Source organism: Rana temporaria, chromosome 7 (assembly GCF_905171775.1).
Source record: "Rana temporaria chromosome 7, aRanTem1.1, whole genome shotgun sequence".
NCBI classification, from domain to species: Eukaryota; Metazoa; Chordata; class Amphibia; order Anura; family Ranidae; genus Rana; species Rana temporaria.
In genome coordinates, this window is record NC_053495.1 from 51,503,699 (window position 1) to 51,522,075 (window position 18,377).

Genomic DNA, 18,377 nt, shown 5'->3' on the forward strand with positions numbered 1-18,377 from the left:
CCACCACCAGATGGCGCCAGCTCACATCTGGTGGTAATAACTTGTAATACCAACGGCTCACCACCAGATGGAACCAGCTCACAAAAAAAAAAAAAAATTGTTTTTTTTTTTTGCCCACCTTCCAAGCCAAGTCGCCAGGACACTATTTCTAGTCGCCATGGCGACCTGGCGCCCGGGATTTGTCGATCCCTGATTATATATATATATATATATATATCTATATATATATATATATATATATATCCCCAGGGCCCCGGATGGCAACCCCCCTTTTTTTTTATAAAAAAATGTTTTATTATTTCATATATATATGTGTGTGTGTGTTATTGTTATATATTTTTTTATTAAAGGGCTCAGAGGTCCCCAGGGCCCCATGTGGCAAACCCCCCCCTTTTTTTTTTTTATAAATGTTTATTTTTGTGTGTGTGTGTATATATATATATATATATATATATATATATATATATATATATATATATATATATAATTTTTTTTTTATTAAAGGGCCCAGAGGTCCCCAGGGCCCTGGATGGCAACCCCCTTTTTTTTATTTTTTTATAAATGTTTATTTTATTTTTTTTATATATTTTTTTTTTATTAATCACTTAAGGACCGGACCAATATGCTGCCTAAAGACCCAAGGTGTTTTTACAATTTGGCACTGCGCTGCTTTAACTGGTAATTGCGCGGTCATACAATGTTGTACGGAAACGAAATTTGCGTCCTTTTCTTCCCACAAATAGAGCTTTCTTTTGATTGTATTTGATTGCCTCTGCGATTTTTATTTTTTGCGATATAAATGGAAAAAGACCGAAAATTTTGAAAAAAAATGATTTTTCTTATAACAAAAAGTAAAAAATATCGAATAAACTAAATTTTAGTCCAAACATTTAGGCCAAAATGTATTCAGCCACATGTCTTTAGTAAAAAAAATCGCAATAAGCGTATATTTATTGGTTTTCGCAAAAATTATAGCGTCTACAATCTAGGGTGCATTTTCTGGAATTTACACAGCTTTTATTTTATGACTGCCTATCTCATTTCTTGAGGTGCTAAAATGGCAGGGCAGTACAAAACCCCCCCAAATGACCCCATTTTGGAAAGTAGACACCCCAAGGAAACTGCTGAGAGGCATGTTGAGTCCATTGAATATTTTTTTTTGGTCCCAAGTGATTGAATAATGACTTTTTTTTACAAAAAGTTGTCACTAAATGATATATTGCTCACACATGCCATGGTTATATGTGGAATTGCACCCCAAAATACATTCTGCTGCTTCTCCTGAGTACGGGGATACCACATGTGTGGGACTTTTTGTGAGCCTAGCCGCGTACGGGGCCCCCGAAAACCAAGCACCGCCTTCAAGATTTCTAAGGGCATACATTTTTGATTTCACTCCTCACTACCTATCACTACCTATCACTACCTATCACAGTTTTGAAGGCCATAAAATGCCAAGATGGCACACAACCCCCCCAAATGACCCCATTTTTGCTGAGAGCCATGTTGAGTTCATGGAATATTAAATTTTATGGCCCCAAGTGATTGAATAATGACCAAAAAAATATATATATATTTTTACAAAACGTTGTCACTAAATGATATATTTCTCACACATGCCATGGGCATATGTGGAATTACACCCCAAAATACATTCTGCTGCTTCTCCTGAGTACGGGGATACCACATGTGTTGGACTTTTTGGGAGCCTAGCCGCGTACGGGACCCCGAAAACCAAGCACCGCCTTCAAGATTTCTAAGGGCATACATTTTTGATTTCACTCCTCACTACCTATCACTACCTATCACAGTTTTGAAGGCCATAAAATGCCAAGATGTCACACAACCCCCCCAAATGACCCCATTTTGGAAAGAAGACACCCCAAGCTATTTGCTGAGAGGCATGTTGAGTCCATGGAATATTAAATTTTTTTGCCCCAAGTCACTGAATAATGACCAAAAAAAAATAATTACAAAACGTTGTCACTAAATGATATATTTCTCACACATGCCATAGGCATATGTGGAATTACACCCCAAAATACATTCTGCTGCTTCTCCTGAGTACGGGGATACCACATGTGTGGGACTTTTTGGGAGCCTAGCCGCGTACGGGGCCCCGAAAACCAAGCACTGCCTTCAAGATTTGTGTGAGTGAAATCAAAAATTTATGTCCTTTAGAAATCTTGAAGGTGGTGATTGGTTTTCGGGGTTTCATACGCGGCTAGGCTCCCAAAAAGTCCCACACATGTGGTATCCCCGTACTCGGGAGAAGCAGCAGAATGTATTTTGGGGTGCAATTCCACATATAACCGTGGCATGTGTGAGAAATATATCATTTAGTGACAATGTTTTGTACATTTTTTTTTTTTTGGTCATTATTCAATCACTTTGGACAAAAAAAAAAAAAAAAATCAATGGACTCAACATGCCTCTCAGCAGTTTCCTTGGGGTGTCTTCTTTCCAAAATGGGGTCATTTGGGTTTTTTTTGTGCTATTTTGGCATTTTATGGCCTTCGAAACTGTGATAGGTAGTGAGGAGTGAAATCAAAAACTTACACCCTTAGAAAGCCTGAAGGCGGTGATTGGTTTTTGGGGTCCCGTACGCGGCTAGGCTCCCAAAAAGTCCCAAACATGTGGTATCCCCGTACTCAGGAGAAGCAGCAGAATGTATTTTGGGGTGTAATTCCACATATGGATTGATCGGTGGCTATGCCCACCATTAGAATACCTCCCTTCATCCACCCACTTCTAATGATGGGCATACATGCACCATTTATATATGCCGAAGCATGGGGACATCCTCCCGCAAAAAAGTTATGCCGCGTACACACGGTCGGACTTTTCTATGCCGCGTACACACGGTCGGACTTTTCTATGCCGTGTACACATGGTCAGACTTTTCCACGGGAAAGCCTCCGTAGGAATGTCAACCGTATGTACGCGGCATTAGGAGCAAAATCGCTCCTCCGCCCCTAATGCCCCCATGCTTCGGCATTTATGCTCTTTTTTGAACTGTGGTGGTGAAATCACCTCCTACAGCATTGGAGTCGTGGCTTTATATATATCGTGGGAGCAAACGCTGTTGCTGTCAAGCTAAATAAATCCGCGCTGCAACTGAATGGCGTACCTGCTAAGCAAATGATGGTTAACATTAAAACAAAGTAACATTCCAGTATAACAGTAAGATCATACCATACCTGCAAAGCAAATACCAATAAAAAAAACATAGTAAAAAATAAAACATTTTTTAACGCAATCTGTGCCTAAAATATATATATATATATGCCGAAGCATGGGGGCATCCTCCCGCAAAAAAGTTATGCCGCGTACACACGGTCGGACTTTTCTATGCCCAGTACACACGGTCGGACTTTTCTATGCCCAGTACACATGGTCTGACTTTTCTATGCCGTGTACACATGGTCAGACTTTTCCACGGGAAAGCCTCCGTAGGAATGTCAACCGTATGTACGCGGCATTAGGAGCAAAATCGCTCCTCCGCCCCTAATGCCCCCATGCTTCGGCATATATGCTCTTTTTTTTAACTGTGGTGGTGAAATCACCTCCTACAGCACTGGAGTCGCGGCTTTATATATCGTGGGAGCAAACGCTGTTGCTGTCAAGATAAATAAGTCTGCGCAACAGCTGAATGGCTTTCCTGAAAACAACAAAGTAAATTACATACCTGAAAAGCAAGCATGAAAAAACATAACAACAATAAAACTTTGCAGAATAGAATACAGTAAAAAAGAGAAGAACAATAGAGAGAGAATAGAGAGGGAGAGAACAATAAAACGACAACTATTTTATTTATTTATTTTTTTTTTACTTTTTTTTTGTAACTGTAACTGTTCAACTTTTCGGTTCCAGGTTTGGGTCTCTCAAAATGCGATGGCATCTTGGGAGACCCTGTGTAAGTAAGCCTAGCCTGTGAAATGTTTTACCCTACACTAATAATTAACTCGTGTGTGGAAGCGTTGAAAACATTCACCAATACAAAGACCAGGATCGGCAGGACATTGGGGACAAAAATAACGGGTGTCACGCCTAAATCCGCGCTTGCTACAGACACGACATCTTCTTTGGGGGGCTCGTTGGGTAAGGGTACTCTCGAGGGCATATGAAAAATGCCTCTCATGCAGTCGGCTTACTGCATTTGGTAGGGGATGGTGAGGTACAGTACCGCCTGGATACAGGAGTTCTGTGATGATATCCTTCTGGAATTGAAGGAAGGATCCATTCTGTCCTGAAGCTCTGTACAAGACAAAAGCATTCAGTAGAGCCAATTGAAATAAATGTAGAGACACTTTTTTGTACCAGCGTCTCGTCTTACGGGCAATATGATATGGCGCCATCAACTGGTCGTTGAGGTCCACCCCTCCCATATTTTGGTTATATTCGTGGACACAGAGGGATTTCTCCACAACACCAGTCGCCGTACGAATTTGTACTGTCGTGTCTGCGTGAAGGGTGGTAAGAACGAAAACATTCCTATTGTCCCGCCACTTCACAACGAGCAAATTTTTACATCTGCAGCAGGCTCTCGCCCCCAGCCTTAGATGAGAATCTACAAGCCTCTGGGGAAAGCCCCAGCGATTAGGTCGCACGGTGCCACATTCTCCAATCTGTTGATCAAACAAGTGACTAAAAAGTGGCACGCTGCTGTAAAAATTGTCCACATACAAGTGGTACCCCTTTCCGAATAAGGGTGACACCAAGTCCCAAACGATCTTGCCAGCGCTCCCCATGTAATCTGGGCATCCTTCCGGCTCTACCTGACTATCTTTGCCCTCGTAAACCCTAAAGCTCCATGTGTAGCCTGTGGCCCTGTCACAGAGCTTATAGAGCTTGACCCCGTATCTGGCACACTTGTTGGGAATGTACTGCTTGAAAGACAAGCGGCCAGAAAATTTAATGAGGGACTCATCATCGCATACAACTTGCTGGGGATTAAACAAGGCTGCAAAACGTTTGTTGAAATGGTTTACGAGGGGCTGAATTTTGTAGAGCCGGTCAAATTCAGGGTCTCCATGTGGACGACAAAGTGCATTGTCACTGAAATGCAGGAACCGCAGGATCGCCTCGTATCGTTTCCTGGCCATATGAGCAGAGAACACGGACATATGGTCAATTGGATGTGTGGACCAATACATCCGCAATTCCGGAAATTGGTGTATGCCCATGTTGAGGGTAAGGCCCAGAAAGGCCTTAAATTCGGAAACCTCAATAGGTTTCCATTCTTTGGCAAGGAGGGTCTGGGGATTAGCGGCGATGTAGGTACCAGCATATAAATTACTCTGGTCCACAATAGATCTATAGAGATCTTCCGTGAAATACAGCGAATAAAAATCAAGTGCCATAAAATTCGCTGTATCCACCTGAATACCGGGTTGGCCAGTGAATGGGGGAAGTACGGGTGCTGCAGAAGTGGTGGGGACCCAATCAGGATAGGCGAATTCTGCAGGAAGGGCACTATGGGCACGACGGGCCTGTCTTTGTCTTCTTCTTGGTGGCAGCGGGACACTACTTGTGCTTGCCACCTCGCCAGCTTGAACTGCACTTATGGGACTCGCCACGTCTTACTGCAGTGCTGGATGAACGACCAGGGTGTACTAGGCCGCTGGTGCTTGCCAATCCACCAGAAGGAATAGCGGAGCTAGTACTGGCTCTCTGCTCCATACGAGGGACCTGCGGTTCTTGCTGCTCAACAACATCAGAATGGGGTCGGGTACGCCTGGCCGTAGCAGGGACCACAACTCCGTCGTCAGAGCTATCTGACATGGAGCCGCTGTCGTAAATAGGATCGTATTCTGAGCCAGATTCTGTCAGATGCGTGACCTCCTCTTTTTCACTATCTGTCATGCTCAGGATCCTAAGAGCCTCTTCACCAGTGTACATTCGCTTTGTCATTTTGGGCTCTAAATTTAGTGGTACACTGGTGATGATTCACAGGTAAAAAAAGCACCTGACTATAGAAAGGAAAATGTAGAAAACGCATCAAAAAAAACTGTTAGCGATCGCAGGGATCAGGCCTGTCTCTGCGAACGCTGCAGTTATGTGTCATGTGTTTTTGAAGTGACAGTGATCGATCGATACTGCACTTGGGTGGGTTGGGCTGGGCAGAGGGGGAAAACGCAGGTGCTAGCGGGTATCTGGGCTGATTGCGCTAACAATGCGTTTTTGGGTACCCTAAACTGCTGGGTACGCTAGTATAGATCTGATCAGATCAGGTATCGATCCGTTCAGATACTATACCACTAAGGGGGGTGTATGCTTTGCGAGTGGGTGTAAGCGGTACTGGCACTGACCTAACGCTGCCTGGGGCGACGCAGACCCTGACTGACGCTGAAATTTAATTTATATCACCTGCCGGGCGATCAGGGGGTTAAACCTTTATTGGGTTATATACGGCGGGTGCCCTGATGCTATAAACAGCAAACTAACTAACCAGCGTCAATCGTAACACTTATACGGTGATCACTGGTGAAAGGGTTAACTAGGGGGCAATCAGGGGTTAAAAACTTTATTTATGGGGGTACCTAACGCTATAGAACCTGGCGGCGAACCTCAAAGAAAAACTAACTGCCTAGCGGCAACAGTGACACTGATGCCTAGTACACACGAGAGGATCGATCCGCGGAAACGGTCCGGAGGTCCGTTTCCGCGGATAAATCCTCTGGCGGATTTTGATCTCATGGTTGTACTAACCATGAGATTAAAATCCGCGCGGAATTCCCTCCGCGGTGACGTGTCGTGCCGTCGCTGCGATGATGACGCGGCGACGTGCGCGACGCTGTGATATAAGGACTTCCACGCATGCGTCGAATCATTACGACGCATGCGAGGGATGGATTCGGATGGATTGATCCAGTGAGTCTGTACAGACCAGCGGATCAATCCGTTGGACTGGATTCCAGCGGATCGATTTCTTAGCATGTTAAGAAATTTTGATCCGCTGGAAATCCATCGGCCCGAAAAATATCCGCGGATAAATATCCGCTGGATCGTACACACCAGGGGATCTATCCGCTGAAACCGGTCCGCGGATAAATTCACGGATAGATCCTCTCGTGTGTACGGGGCCTAATACAGCGATCAGAGAAACGATTGCTTAGTGACACTGGCAATAGGGGGTGAAAGGGTTAACTAGGGTGGTGATCAAGGGGTTAAACCTTTATTAGGGGGGGGGCTACCCTGGACCTAAAGGGGGCTAAGACTAACTGCCCTAACACTTTTTTCTGTCACACTGACACTAAATGCAGTAATCAGAAAATAAATGATCACTGCATTCAGTGACAGGGGACTGGGGGGGGGTGATCGGCGGTGACTGGGGGGGGTTAAATGTGCCTATGTGTGCTGGTGTAAGTGTGCTGTTGGTGCAACTTACTTGTGTGATGTCTTCTCTCCGCAGCGGTGGTCGATATGACCACCACGAGGAGAGATCACACACTTCCTTCTTCAGGAAGTGTGTGATCTACAGGAAGAGGCGGGGGGGGGCGCTGGCTGAGAGCGATCGCAAGGGGGTGGCTGAAAACGAACAGCCGCCCCCTCATCCCGGATCGCTTCTGCAGCCAACGGAACCACCGCATGTACCGGGGGGTCACGACCCACGTCTAGGCAGGCACGTACAGGTACGTTGATGTGCCTGTCCGTGCCATCCTGCCGGCGTAAATGTACATGCGGCGGTCGGCAAGTGGTTAAAGGGCCCAGAGGTCCCGGACGGCAACCCCCCTTTTTTTTTGTAATTTGCAATTATTTGTGTCCCCAGGGTATTTGTATTTATGTGTCCCCAGGGCCCCGGATGGCTACCCCCCTTTTTTTTTTTTATATGTTCTTCTTTATTTCTTCCCCCCGCTTCTCAATTCGCGGCAGCATCCCCCCCCCCGCTTCCCAATTTCAGGCAGTGACTTGTGTAAAACCAGCTAGCCCATACATAGAACGACTATGGCTGGTCTCTGCATAATTGGCGTAATTTCAATCCATGTATGACTTGCTTAACCACTACGCAGTCCATAAACATCCTTCCACTCCTGTACATAGTGCTCACTGTCATACTCTCCACACTCCTCTCCTGTACATAGTGCCCACTGTCATACCCTCCACACTCCTCTCCTATACAGAGCGCCCACTGTCATACCCTTCACACTCCTCTCCTTTACATAGTGCCTGCTGTCATACACTTCTCTTCTGTACATAGTGCCAACTGTTGCACCCTCCACACTCCTCTCCTGTACATACTGCTCACTGTCATACCCTCCACACTCCTCTCCTATACATAGTGCCCACTGTCATACCCTCCACACTCCTCTCCTGTACATAGTGTTCACTGTCATACCCTCCACACTCCTCTCTTATACATAGTGCCCACTATCATACCGTCCACATTCCTCTCCTGTACATACTGCCCACTGTCATACCCTCCACACTCCTCTCCTGTACATACTGCCCCATTATACCCTCCACACTTCTCTCTGTTACATACTACCCTCTGTCATACCCCCACACTCCTCCTGTACACACTGCCCACTGTCATACCCTTCACACTCCTCTCCTGTACATAGTGCCTTTTGCCGTACCCTTTGCACTCCTCTCCTGTACATAATGCCCACTGTTGGACCCTCCACATTCCTCTCCCTCACCTGCACATACTTCCCACTTATATACCGTCCATACTCCTCCCCTATGTTGCTTACCCACAAAAACAGTTCTTTAAAATTATACTGAATATCCTCAATGTTACCAGCTCTAGAATGGAGACACTTTTGTTTCGTTCAACTAAAGGAAATATCAGTTCTCATGACCACCGGGTCAGTAGGGGGCCCCATGAGAGGCTCCTGGGATCCTGTGATATTAAAGCGGTAGTAAACTTTCCTGACATTACTACTTTTTAGAGGCCATGGGGTAGGTTATGCCACAACGTTCAAGTATACACAGCATATTGGCACATTAGGGTACACTTAATTTTTCAGACTGAGCCCTCCAGTACTGCGCTGTGATGAATCCGGCGGGGCCCGGGTGCTTACATCTTCACCCGGTCTTCCTTCTGGGTTCTGTGCCTTTGGTCACTTGCCTTGGCCGGGCTGCATTGATGTCATTCCCAGGCATTTATTTATTATTTATAAAAGGCCCCACCAAAATCCTCAGCACCAGGTCCATGATGTTCTTAATCTGGCCCTGTCTGGGTGGCTGCTGCACTATGGAAGGTTTTTCACCTTAATGCATAGAATGCATTAAGGTGAAAAACCACGAGGGTTTACAACCCCTTTTAACATGTTATAGCTAACATGAGACTTTGTTAATAGGGTTTAGATCTACTTCAGACACATTTTTGCATCACTTACTACTGACCTTTGAACTCTGCATCACTTACTACTGACCTTTGAACTCTGCATCACTTACTTCTGAACTCTGCATCACTTACTATTGACCCCTGAACTCTGTGTCACACATTACTGACTCCTGAATCATTACCACCCTCTGAATTCTGCATCACTTATTAGTGACACCTGGACTCTGTGTCACTTACTACTGACCTCTGAACTCTGCATCACTTACTACTGACCTTTGGACTCTGCATCACTTACTATTGACCTCTGCATCCTGACTGACCCCTGCCTCACTACAGACTTTAAGGGTCAAAAGAAAGTGATGCAGAGTCCAGAGGTTAGTAGTGACACAGAGTACAGTAGTAAGTGACCCTCTGTCTCGCAGTACAAACAGCCCTCCTTTGCACTGTTTACCTCTTCCCAGACACTTCACAGTATTTATGGTACTGCAGCTCTGGCTCTTCTCACCCTTCTCCTATTATCTGGTCCAGTAGGCGGGGCTAAATTCCAGATAATCATTGCCCTGCCTACTTAACGCAGGAGAAGGTTGAGAAGAGCCCTGAGTACTGTGAAGAGGCAAGAAAGAAAAACAGATGTAAACCAATCCCCTTTCTGTGCCTCCTCTTCTGCGCTTTTCATAGGCAGCTGCAGCAGAAACACTGTTTGTTTATGCTAGGGAGGGGGCGTGTGCTAAAGGCTACTGTGGTAGAGGTGGGGCTACAGTTGTCTGTGATTATGATAGCTCTGCCCCTCTACTCCTTGCATCAGCCTTTAGCACCTACCTCCTCTGTGGTGGAAACAAGCAGTCTCGCCCCCCCCCACACCCCACGTCAGCCTTTAGCACCTGCCCCTTCCCTAGCATAAAGAAGCATGGTTTGTGCTGCAGCTGATTGTGACATTTGCAGCTGCAGTGGAGACACAGAAGGGGGAAAGAAACTGCATTTTCCCTACACTTATTGTGTGATGTGTGAGGGCTCAGTGGGCCCTACATCGTTTGGGGCCTGAGTGCACCGCACTCATTGCTCACATGGATTATACGCCACTGTTAGGAGGGTAACTAGTCAAAGCTGAATTCCAGAGATTATATGTTTTGCATACTTTCATTGGGCCCAATGTTAGCATGCATATGTGAGACCTGATGGGTCTCTGTGTAAGCTGTAAATCACTGTAGTAGCCTGAGGTATAAAAAGAGATGAATGCAATCTTCCTGGGGCCATGCAATGCATTCTCTGATTGGATGAGGTAGAAAGGATGGGCTGTGATATCACAATCTTCAACTCAGCTAAACAGGGAATGCTTTGCATTTATTGAGTAAAATGCAAGGCATTTTCTAAATGTCAGCTGTGCCGAGCAAGTGACCCCCTGTGGTTACTATGCAGAAGGGCAGCACTCACTCAGCAGAGCTGCCATTCAGAGAACACTGTACATTTTCCTCTATGAATGCAAAGCATTCTCTGATAGGACAAGTTGAAGAGGAGGGGTGGCAATATCACAATCTCTTACTCGTCCATTTGGAGAATGCTTTGCATTCATTGAGAAAAATGCAAGGTATTCTCTAAATGGCATCTCTGAGCAACCCCCTGTGGTGACTATGCAGAAGGGAAGCCACTCTCACACCACCGCTATTCAGATCACACCCAGAATTTTTCTCAATAAATGCAAAGCATTCTCTGAGCAAAGTGGAGAGGAGGGGCAGTGACATCATGATCTTCATCTTGTGCAGTAAGAACTGTGCATTCATTAAGAAAAATACTGTTCTCTAAATGGCAGCTGTGCCGTGTGAGCGAGCCCTTGTAGTTAATATGCTAAAGGTCCAATAAAGCCTCACCTATGCATACTAACACTGAGCCAAGCTGCCGCAAAGTAAGTATGCAAAATATATCATCACTGGAGTTCAGGTTTAAAGCTGAGTTCCACCGAAAAATAGAATTTTCGCTTTAAGTGCTGGAGACCCCCTGACAAGCCACATATGGCATGTCATTTTTTTTGGGGGGGGGGGGGGACCTAGTTTTGACAGGCACCCAGCTCCCACTTCTGGAAGCTGGAAGGAAGTTCACCTCTCCCCCTTCCTCCTTGCAATTTTCAGGGGGACACATCACGGGTCCTAGAAGATTGCCATTCACAAGGCGCAGCACGGCTGGGCACTTACAGTTACAATGCCGGTGCCACAGAGAGGAGGAAAAGAGGAGCGAGGCTTCGGGCGCCTGCATCGCTGGACTGTGGGACAGGTGAGTGTCTGATTATTAAGTCAGCAGCTACACTTTTTGTAGCTGCTGACTTTTAAATGGGTGGAACTCCGCTTTAAAGGATGCATAAGAACACACAAGGTTTTGTGTCAGTTTTATACTTTCCCCATACTACCTTGTTTAAAGTGATTGTAAAGTCTCTTTTTCTTCCCCAATAAAAATAACAAACATGTTATACTTACCTGCTCTGTTGCAGTGGATTTGCACACAGCAGCCCGGATTCTCCTTTTCTCGGGTCCCTCTTCTTTCTGTGCTCCTGTCCCCTCCCTCCTGTCACGAGCCGAGTCACAGCTCCCTGTGTCCGTTCAAACACAAAGCTGCGGCTCGGCCCCGCCCCCTCTCCTGATTAGCTGACTGGCTTTGAGTAACAGCAGCGGGAGCCAATGGCGCCGCTGCTGTGTCTGCCATTCAGGAGGAAGTGTCTCTGACAATCGAGACACTGGTGGACATTGCTGGGCAGAGATGAGACTCAGGTAACTATTAGGTTGGCTGTGGCATAGAATGCATTAAGATGAAAAACCTTCTGCCTTTACAACTCCTTTAATTTACATATAAAATAATCCTGAAGATATTTAACAATGTCTTATTTTTAGGATCGTAAAAAAAAAATATGAAGTTTCCCAGCCAACAAGGTTGAGGAACCTGCTGAACCTACAGAAGAAGCATGTACCCAGACTACACAGTTGGGCAAATGATCTCATCAGAAAATGATGACTATCATGGTGGAGTTCCTACGGACAGCGAGCTCAAGACCCCAGAAAAAAACGTTTTCTCCCATGGGGAACATGTTCCAGATTATGAAACTGGCTGCTCTTCTGGAAACACCAGCAAAGAGCCATCTGATGAAGAAGGCTCTGGAGATATTAACTCACAGGTGACATTGATGGGTTCCATACCAGGGGTTGATGAGACATCTAGAAATAAGGACACAGCTAGCAAGAAGTTGGAAGATGTGCCTCATACTGTGACTTGCACAGTCACTATCTCATTTGCAATCCCAGCGCTACCTAAAAAAGGTAATTCTTTATGATGAAATTCTTTGCAGACCATATGATTAAATACATAGTAGCCTTAATTCACCTTGAACAATAAAATTCTGCATAACTTTTATTAGGTGTTTGAATTTAATTATTTTGTAATGTTCACATAGCTGTTAGCAAGCATGTTGTATTGTTACTTCGATGGAAACCTGTTTCAAATGGTATGAGCACTAGGGTTATCCATTCAAATCCCAACTATGACAGTACCTGCATGGAGTTTGCATGTTCTTCCTGAGCTTGCACAGGTTTCTTTCGGTTACTTTCCAGTTTCATCCCACACCCCAAAGACATACTGGTAAGTTAATTGGCTTCTGTCTAAACTGGCATTAGTATGTGTATGTATGAATGTGAGTTCAGAACCTTAGATTGTAAGTGCCTGTCGGCGCTGTAAATACACACACACATAACTTTTTTTTAGTTTTGGATAGAGTGAGGAAGGATCCCTGGTTTCTACTGCTATCTGGGGCTCCATTAGGCCCCATTCACACCTGAACATAGTGTATTCAGGCAGAAAGTCGCGCAATTTTACTGCAATTTTTTACTGCGTTTTTGCCATGATTTTTACGCGTTTTTGCCATGATTTTGTACAGGTCAAAAGGTCACCAATGTAAAAAGCAAAAAAATTCCCAAATCTGCCCAAAAAAAGTCCCAGAACTTGTTTGAGCTTCAGGCATTTGGAGTGGAGATGTGAACCATCTCCATAGAGAATGATTTATTTTTTCCCCTCCAGCGTTTTGTAGCTTCAGGCTTCAAACTACAAAATTCTCAGGTGTAAATGGGGTCTTAGTGAGAATTCCCTTTACTACTTCCTGTTTTGCTGTCAACATGTTAACCAACAGGAAGTGTGGAGAACTTCAACAGCAACACAAACATAAATAAAATGCTTTTCTTTATTAGAGAATAAGTCTATAATCTCTGCCAGCTGTTTATTATTTCTTTTTGTCTGTCCCTATTGCAAATTTCCCCTCACTTCCTGTGTGGGGAAACTGTTGTCAGCTGGACAGGAAATGAGGATATCTATCCAAAACAAAAAAAAAACCTTTTGGTTTAACATACTGATAATAAAAGAGTTCCCATTCGATGAATGACAGATAGATAGGAAGCCTTATAGCACTGTAATAGTTGTCCCTGCTCATGTCACATAAGGGAATATAATAATCAAACTGTGAACAGCAGCTTAGGTCCTTTTCACACTACAAAATAAATCCGTTTTAATAATCCGTTTTAAAATCCGTCAGATAATGTTAAAAAACGGAAGTTATACGTCCTTTATAAAATATCATTAAAGTCTATGGTATTTTTTTATGTTCCGTAAAGATCCGTAATAGTCCGTTATAACATACGGACGTTAGTTATAACGGAATATGTGACGGGTCTTGCACTATTTTTTGTAAATTTTTTGTCCGTTGCAAGTAACGGATATATTAACGTCCGTTATATTTTAACATTGAAGTCTATGGCACATGGACGTTAGTAAATGTCTCCGTAAATGTCCGTTATGTTAACGGACGTTAATTTTACTGAGCATGGATATTCAGGGGAACCCCGCCGTGAATTTAAAACAAAAATGACGTGCGGTTCCCGGTAAATATCCATAACCAGACCCTTCAGGTCTGGTATGGATATTCAGGGGAACCCCGCCGTCAATTTAAAACAAAAATGACGTGCGGTTCCCCCTAAATATCCATAACCAGACCCATTATCCGAGCACGTTGACCTGGCCGGCCGCAGAAAAGAGGGGGGGACAGAGTGCGGCCCCCCCTCTCTCATGAACCGCACCAGGCCACATGCCCTCAACATGGGGAGGATGTCCCCATGTTGATGGGGACAAGGGTCTCATCCCCACAACCCTTGCCCGGTGGTTGTGGGGGTATGCGGGCGGGAGGTTTATCAGAATCTGGAAGACCCCTTTAACAAAGGGGACCCCCAGATCCTGACCCCCCCCCCTGTGTGAAATGGTAATGGGGTACACTGTACCTCTACCATTTCACGAAGGAAGTAAAAAGTATTGTAAAAAAAAACACACTGACACAAAAGAATAAAGTCCTTTATTAAAAAAAAAAAAAAAACTCCAGCGCTGAAAAATCCACTCGTTCCCGGCTTCCTGCGTTCTCCTGATCCAGCGACGGGTGCGGGTGATCTCCCGCGATGAGAAGATCCAGCGTCGGGTGATCTCCGCTCCAGCGATGTGAAGATCCATCCATCCGGCGCAGCAGCATCCCGGACCTCCTCTCACCGCTGGGTACAGTGTACCCCATTACCATTTCACACAGGGGGGGGTCAGGATCTGGGGGTCCCCTTTGTTAAAGGGGTCTTCCAGATTCTGATAAACCTCCCGCCCGCATACCCCCACAACCACCGGGCAAGGGTTGTGGGGATGAGACCCTTGTCCCCATTAACATGGGGACATCCTCCCCATGTTGAGGGCATGTGGCCTGGTGCGGTTCAGGAGAGAGGGGGGGCCGCACTCTGTCCCCCCCTCTTTTCTGCGGCCGGCCAGGTCAACGTGCTCGGATAATGGGTCTGGTTATGGATATTTAGGGGGAACCGCACGTCATTTTTGTTTTAAATTGACGGCGGGGTTCCCCTGAATATCCATACCAGACCTGAAGGGTCTGGTTATGGATATTTACCGGGAACCGCACGTCACTTTTGTTTTAAATTGACGGCGGGGTTCCCCTGAATATCCATACCAGACCTGAAGGGTCTGGTTATGGGTATTTACCGGGAACCGCACGTCATTTTTGTTTTAAATTCACGGCGGGGTTCCCCTGAATATCCATACGACTTCTGGAGCTGGACTTCAAGTTCAAGAAAGGGTGAAATGTTTTTTATTAACGGACGTTAGAAAGGAATGATATAACGGATGTATACGGATATATACGGATAAACATTATCCGTTTTCAATAAAGGAAGAATGGTAAAATATTTATCCGTATGTATCCGTTATTAAATCCGTTAATAAACGTCCGTTAATAGGTGTAATACGGATATTACGGACGGCAGACGAGCGCGGCGCTCGTGGATTTGCGATCGTTTCCTCACTGCTCCATGTGAGTTTTTACCGTTTTTTTGTGCTTTCATTGACTCCTTTTTGTACCATTTACGCGATGTGCCCCCCCCTCTCTCACTTCTCCCTACCCCGGTTTCTTCCATTTCACCACGAGTAATCGGCTTGGAGGACACTGAGGGACTAAGAGGCTGAGACGGAGAGAAGTCAGAGAGACGAGCTCGGCGCTCGTGGAGATAGGCTTCCTTTTCTTACACGTTGTGTAAGTAGTGTAAGTGTATACTTACCCACCTTGGCTACAACCTTTTTTATTATATGTGACAGGAGGACCAGGTTACACCTTATATTTTCTCTCCCTTATGTATGACCAATCACCGAGATTATACAGAGTGATACCTACCCAACAGGAATCTGGAACATTGGTAACTGTCTTTGGTTTTAAGTGACAGCTGGGAGGTAAGCTGACCAGATCACTTGTGGTGTGGGCTGCATGCTTTTGTGGATCTGTTCAGACTGCACATTTCCACCCACTTACATTTGGATTTTATTTTCACTTTCAATCATCCACCCATTCCATTTACTCCACTTGGAAATGTTTTGTATCTACTTGGATTAATCCGGGACTTTTCCTATTATTTTACATTTTCTTTTTTATGTATATATTTGACTTTTCACTGAAGAATTTCCACTATAGACTTTTAACACAGTCCAGTTAGGACTGCACCTAGAGACTGCCACGTAGGTCCCTTCTATTTTTTGTCTGTATAGTTTTTCACCTCCCAGGTCCACAATACCCCACCCTTTCCCCTCCCCCCCCCTCCCCTCCCCCCCAACACTAGTGTAATTCACAGCGCAGACATATATACACCCTTTTCAAACACTTTCACTGTCTGTATTGGACAGATTTTCTTTGTTTGCTGCAGTGTCCACTTTCACCCACTGGCCCCCCATCACCTCCCTCCCTTTCCCATCTATCCAACACAGCGCAGGAGGTTCACCTAGTTTTATGGCTGAGCATAGATGCGATAAAGGGAATAACTCAACACCAAGTTCACTATATGACCCACTTATGTATTTGTACAGTTGTTCATATCCCCCCTAATCTCCTCTTCTTAACCACTAGCCGACCAGCCACCGTCATTATACGGCGGCAGGTCGGCTCTCCTGGGCGAGAGCCCGTAGCTATACGTCCGCTCTTCGAGCGGCCACTAGGGGCATGTGCGCGCCCCCCCCCGCTCGCCCCCGACTCCTGTGCGTGTGCCCGGCGGGCTCGATCGCCGCCGGGCACCCGCGATTGCTCGTTACAGAGCGGGGACCGGGAGCTGTGTGTGTAAACACACAGCTCTCGGTCCTGTCAGCAGGGGAAATGCTGATCTTCTGTTCATACAATGTATGAACAGAGGATCAGTGTTTCCCCTAGTGAGGCCACCCCCCCCACAGTAAGATAACACACAGGGACATACTTAACCCCTTCCCCGCCCCCTAGTGTTAACCCCTTCACTGCCAGTGGCATTTTTATAGTAATCCAATGCATTTTTATAGCACTGATCGCTATAAAAATGCCAATGTTCCCAAAAATGTGTCAAAAGTGTCCGAAGTGTGCGCCATAATGTCGCAGTACCGAAAAAAAAATCGCTGATCGCCGCCATTACTAGTAAAAAAAATATATATTAATAAAAATGCCATAAAAATACCCCCTATTTTGTAAACGCTATAACTTTTGCGCAAACCAATCAATAAACGCTTATTGCGATTTTTTTTTTTACGAAAAATATGTAGAAGAATACATATCGGCCTAAACTAAGGAAAAAAAATGTTTTTTTATATATTTTTGGGGGATATTTATTACAGCAAAAAGTAAAAAATATAATTTTTTTTCAAAATTGTCGCTCTATTTTTGTTCATAGCGCAAAAAATAAAAACCGCAGAGGTGATCATGTACCACCAAAAGAAAGCTCTATTTGTGGGAAAAAAAGGACGCCAATTTTGTTTGGGAGCCACGTCGCACGACCGCGCAATTGTCAGTTAAAGCGTCGCAGTCCCGAATCGCAAAAAGTGCTCTGGTCTTTGACCAGCAATATGGTCCGGGGGTTAAGTGGTTAACCTCCTCTTCTCATAAAAGAAAGGACTTTGCTCCCTTTGGAAACAGTTGGCATTGCATGCTATTATTGAGATTATAAACTACCAAAACCCCCAGATCCTTTTCCACCATTGATTCCCCCTTTTATACTCCCCCCTAGTATGTATGATGCATGCATAGTCTTAGCCCCCAAGTGCATAACTTTACATTTATCAACATTAAAGCGGTGGTTCACCCTCAGTAACAACATTATAGCATTAAATTCAGCATAGTAGCGCGAGCTACAGTATGCCTTTTATTTTATTTTTTTGCCCCGTACTCACTGTGTAATCCTATAGAGAAGATTCCGACTCCCCGCGGGGAATGGGCGTTCCTATCCAGAGGCAATATGATTGACGGCCGGCTATGGAACGTCACGTTCCCCGAAGATAGCCGGAGTAGGTCTCGGCTCTTCCCGGCGCTATACGGCGCCTGCGCACAGACATCGGAGCTGACTGCGCAGGCACCGTGAAGAGCAAACACCTATTTCGGCTATTCCCGTGAAGCGTGACGCGCCATAGCCGGCCGTCAATCACGAGCCCTCTGAATAGGAACGCCCATTCCCCGGAAACCTTAAAACGCGATTACAGAGTGAGTACGGCGCCTAAAAAAATATAAAGGCATACTGTAGCT

At 45.2% G+C, this 18,377-nt stretch overlaps 1 protein-coding gene across 1 annotated transcript in view; it reads left to right on the forward strand.

The window, feature by feature from the left end:
* The window catches only part of CFAP92 (cilia and flagella associated protein 92 (putative)), a 176,763-nt gene that overhangs the window by 15,149 nt on the left and 143,237 nt on the right, over window positions 1-18,377 (forward strand). Inside the window, exon 2 of the mRNA XM_040359356.1 lies at window positions 12,169-12,591. Coding sequence (XP_040215290.1) covers window positions 12,240-12,591 — 352 coding nt within the window. The 5' untranslated portion in view covers window positions 12,169-12,239. The remainder of the gene's footprint in view (window positions 1-12,168; window positions 12,592-18,377) is intronic.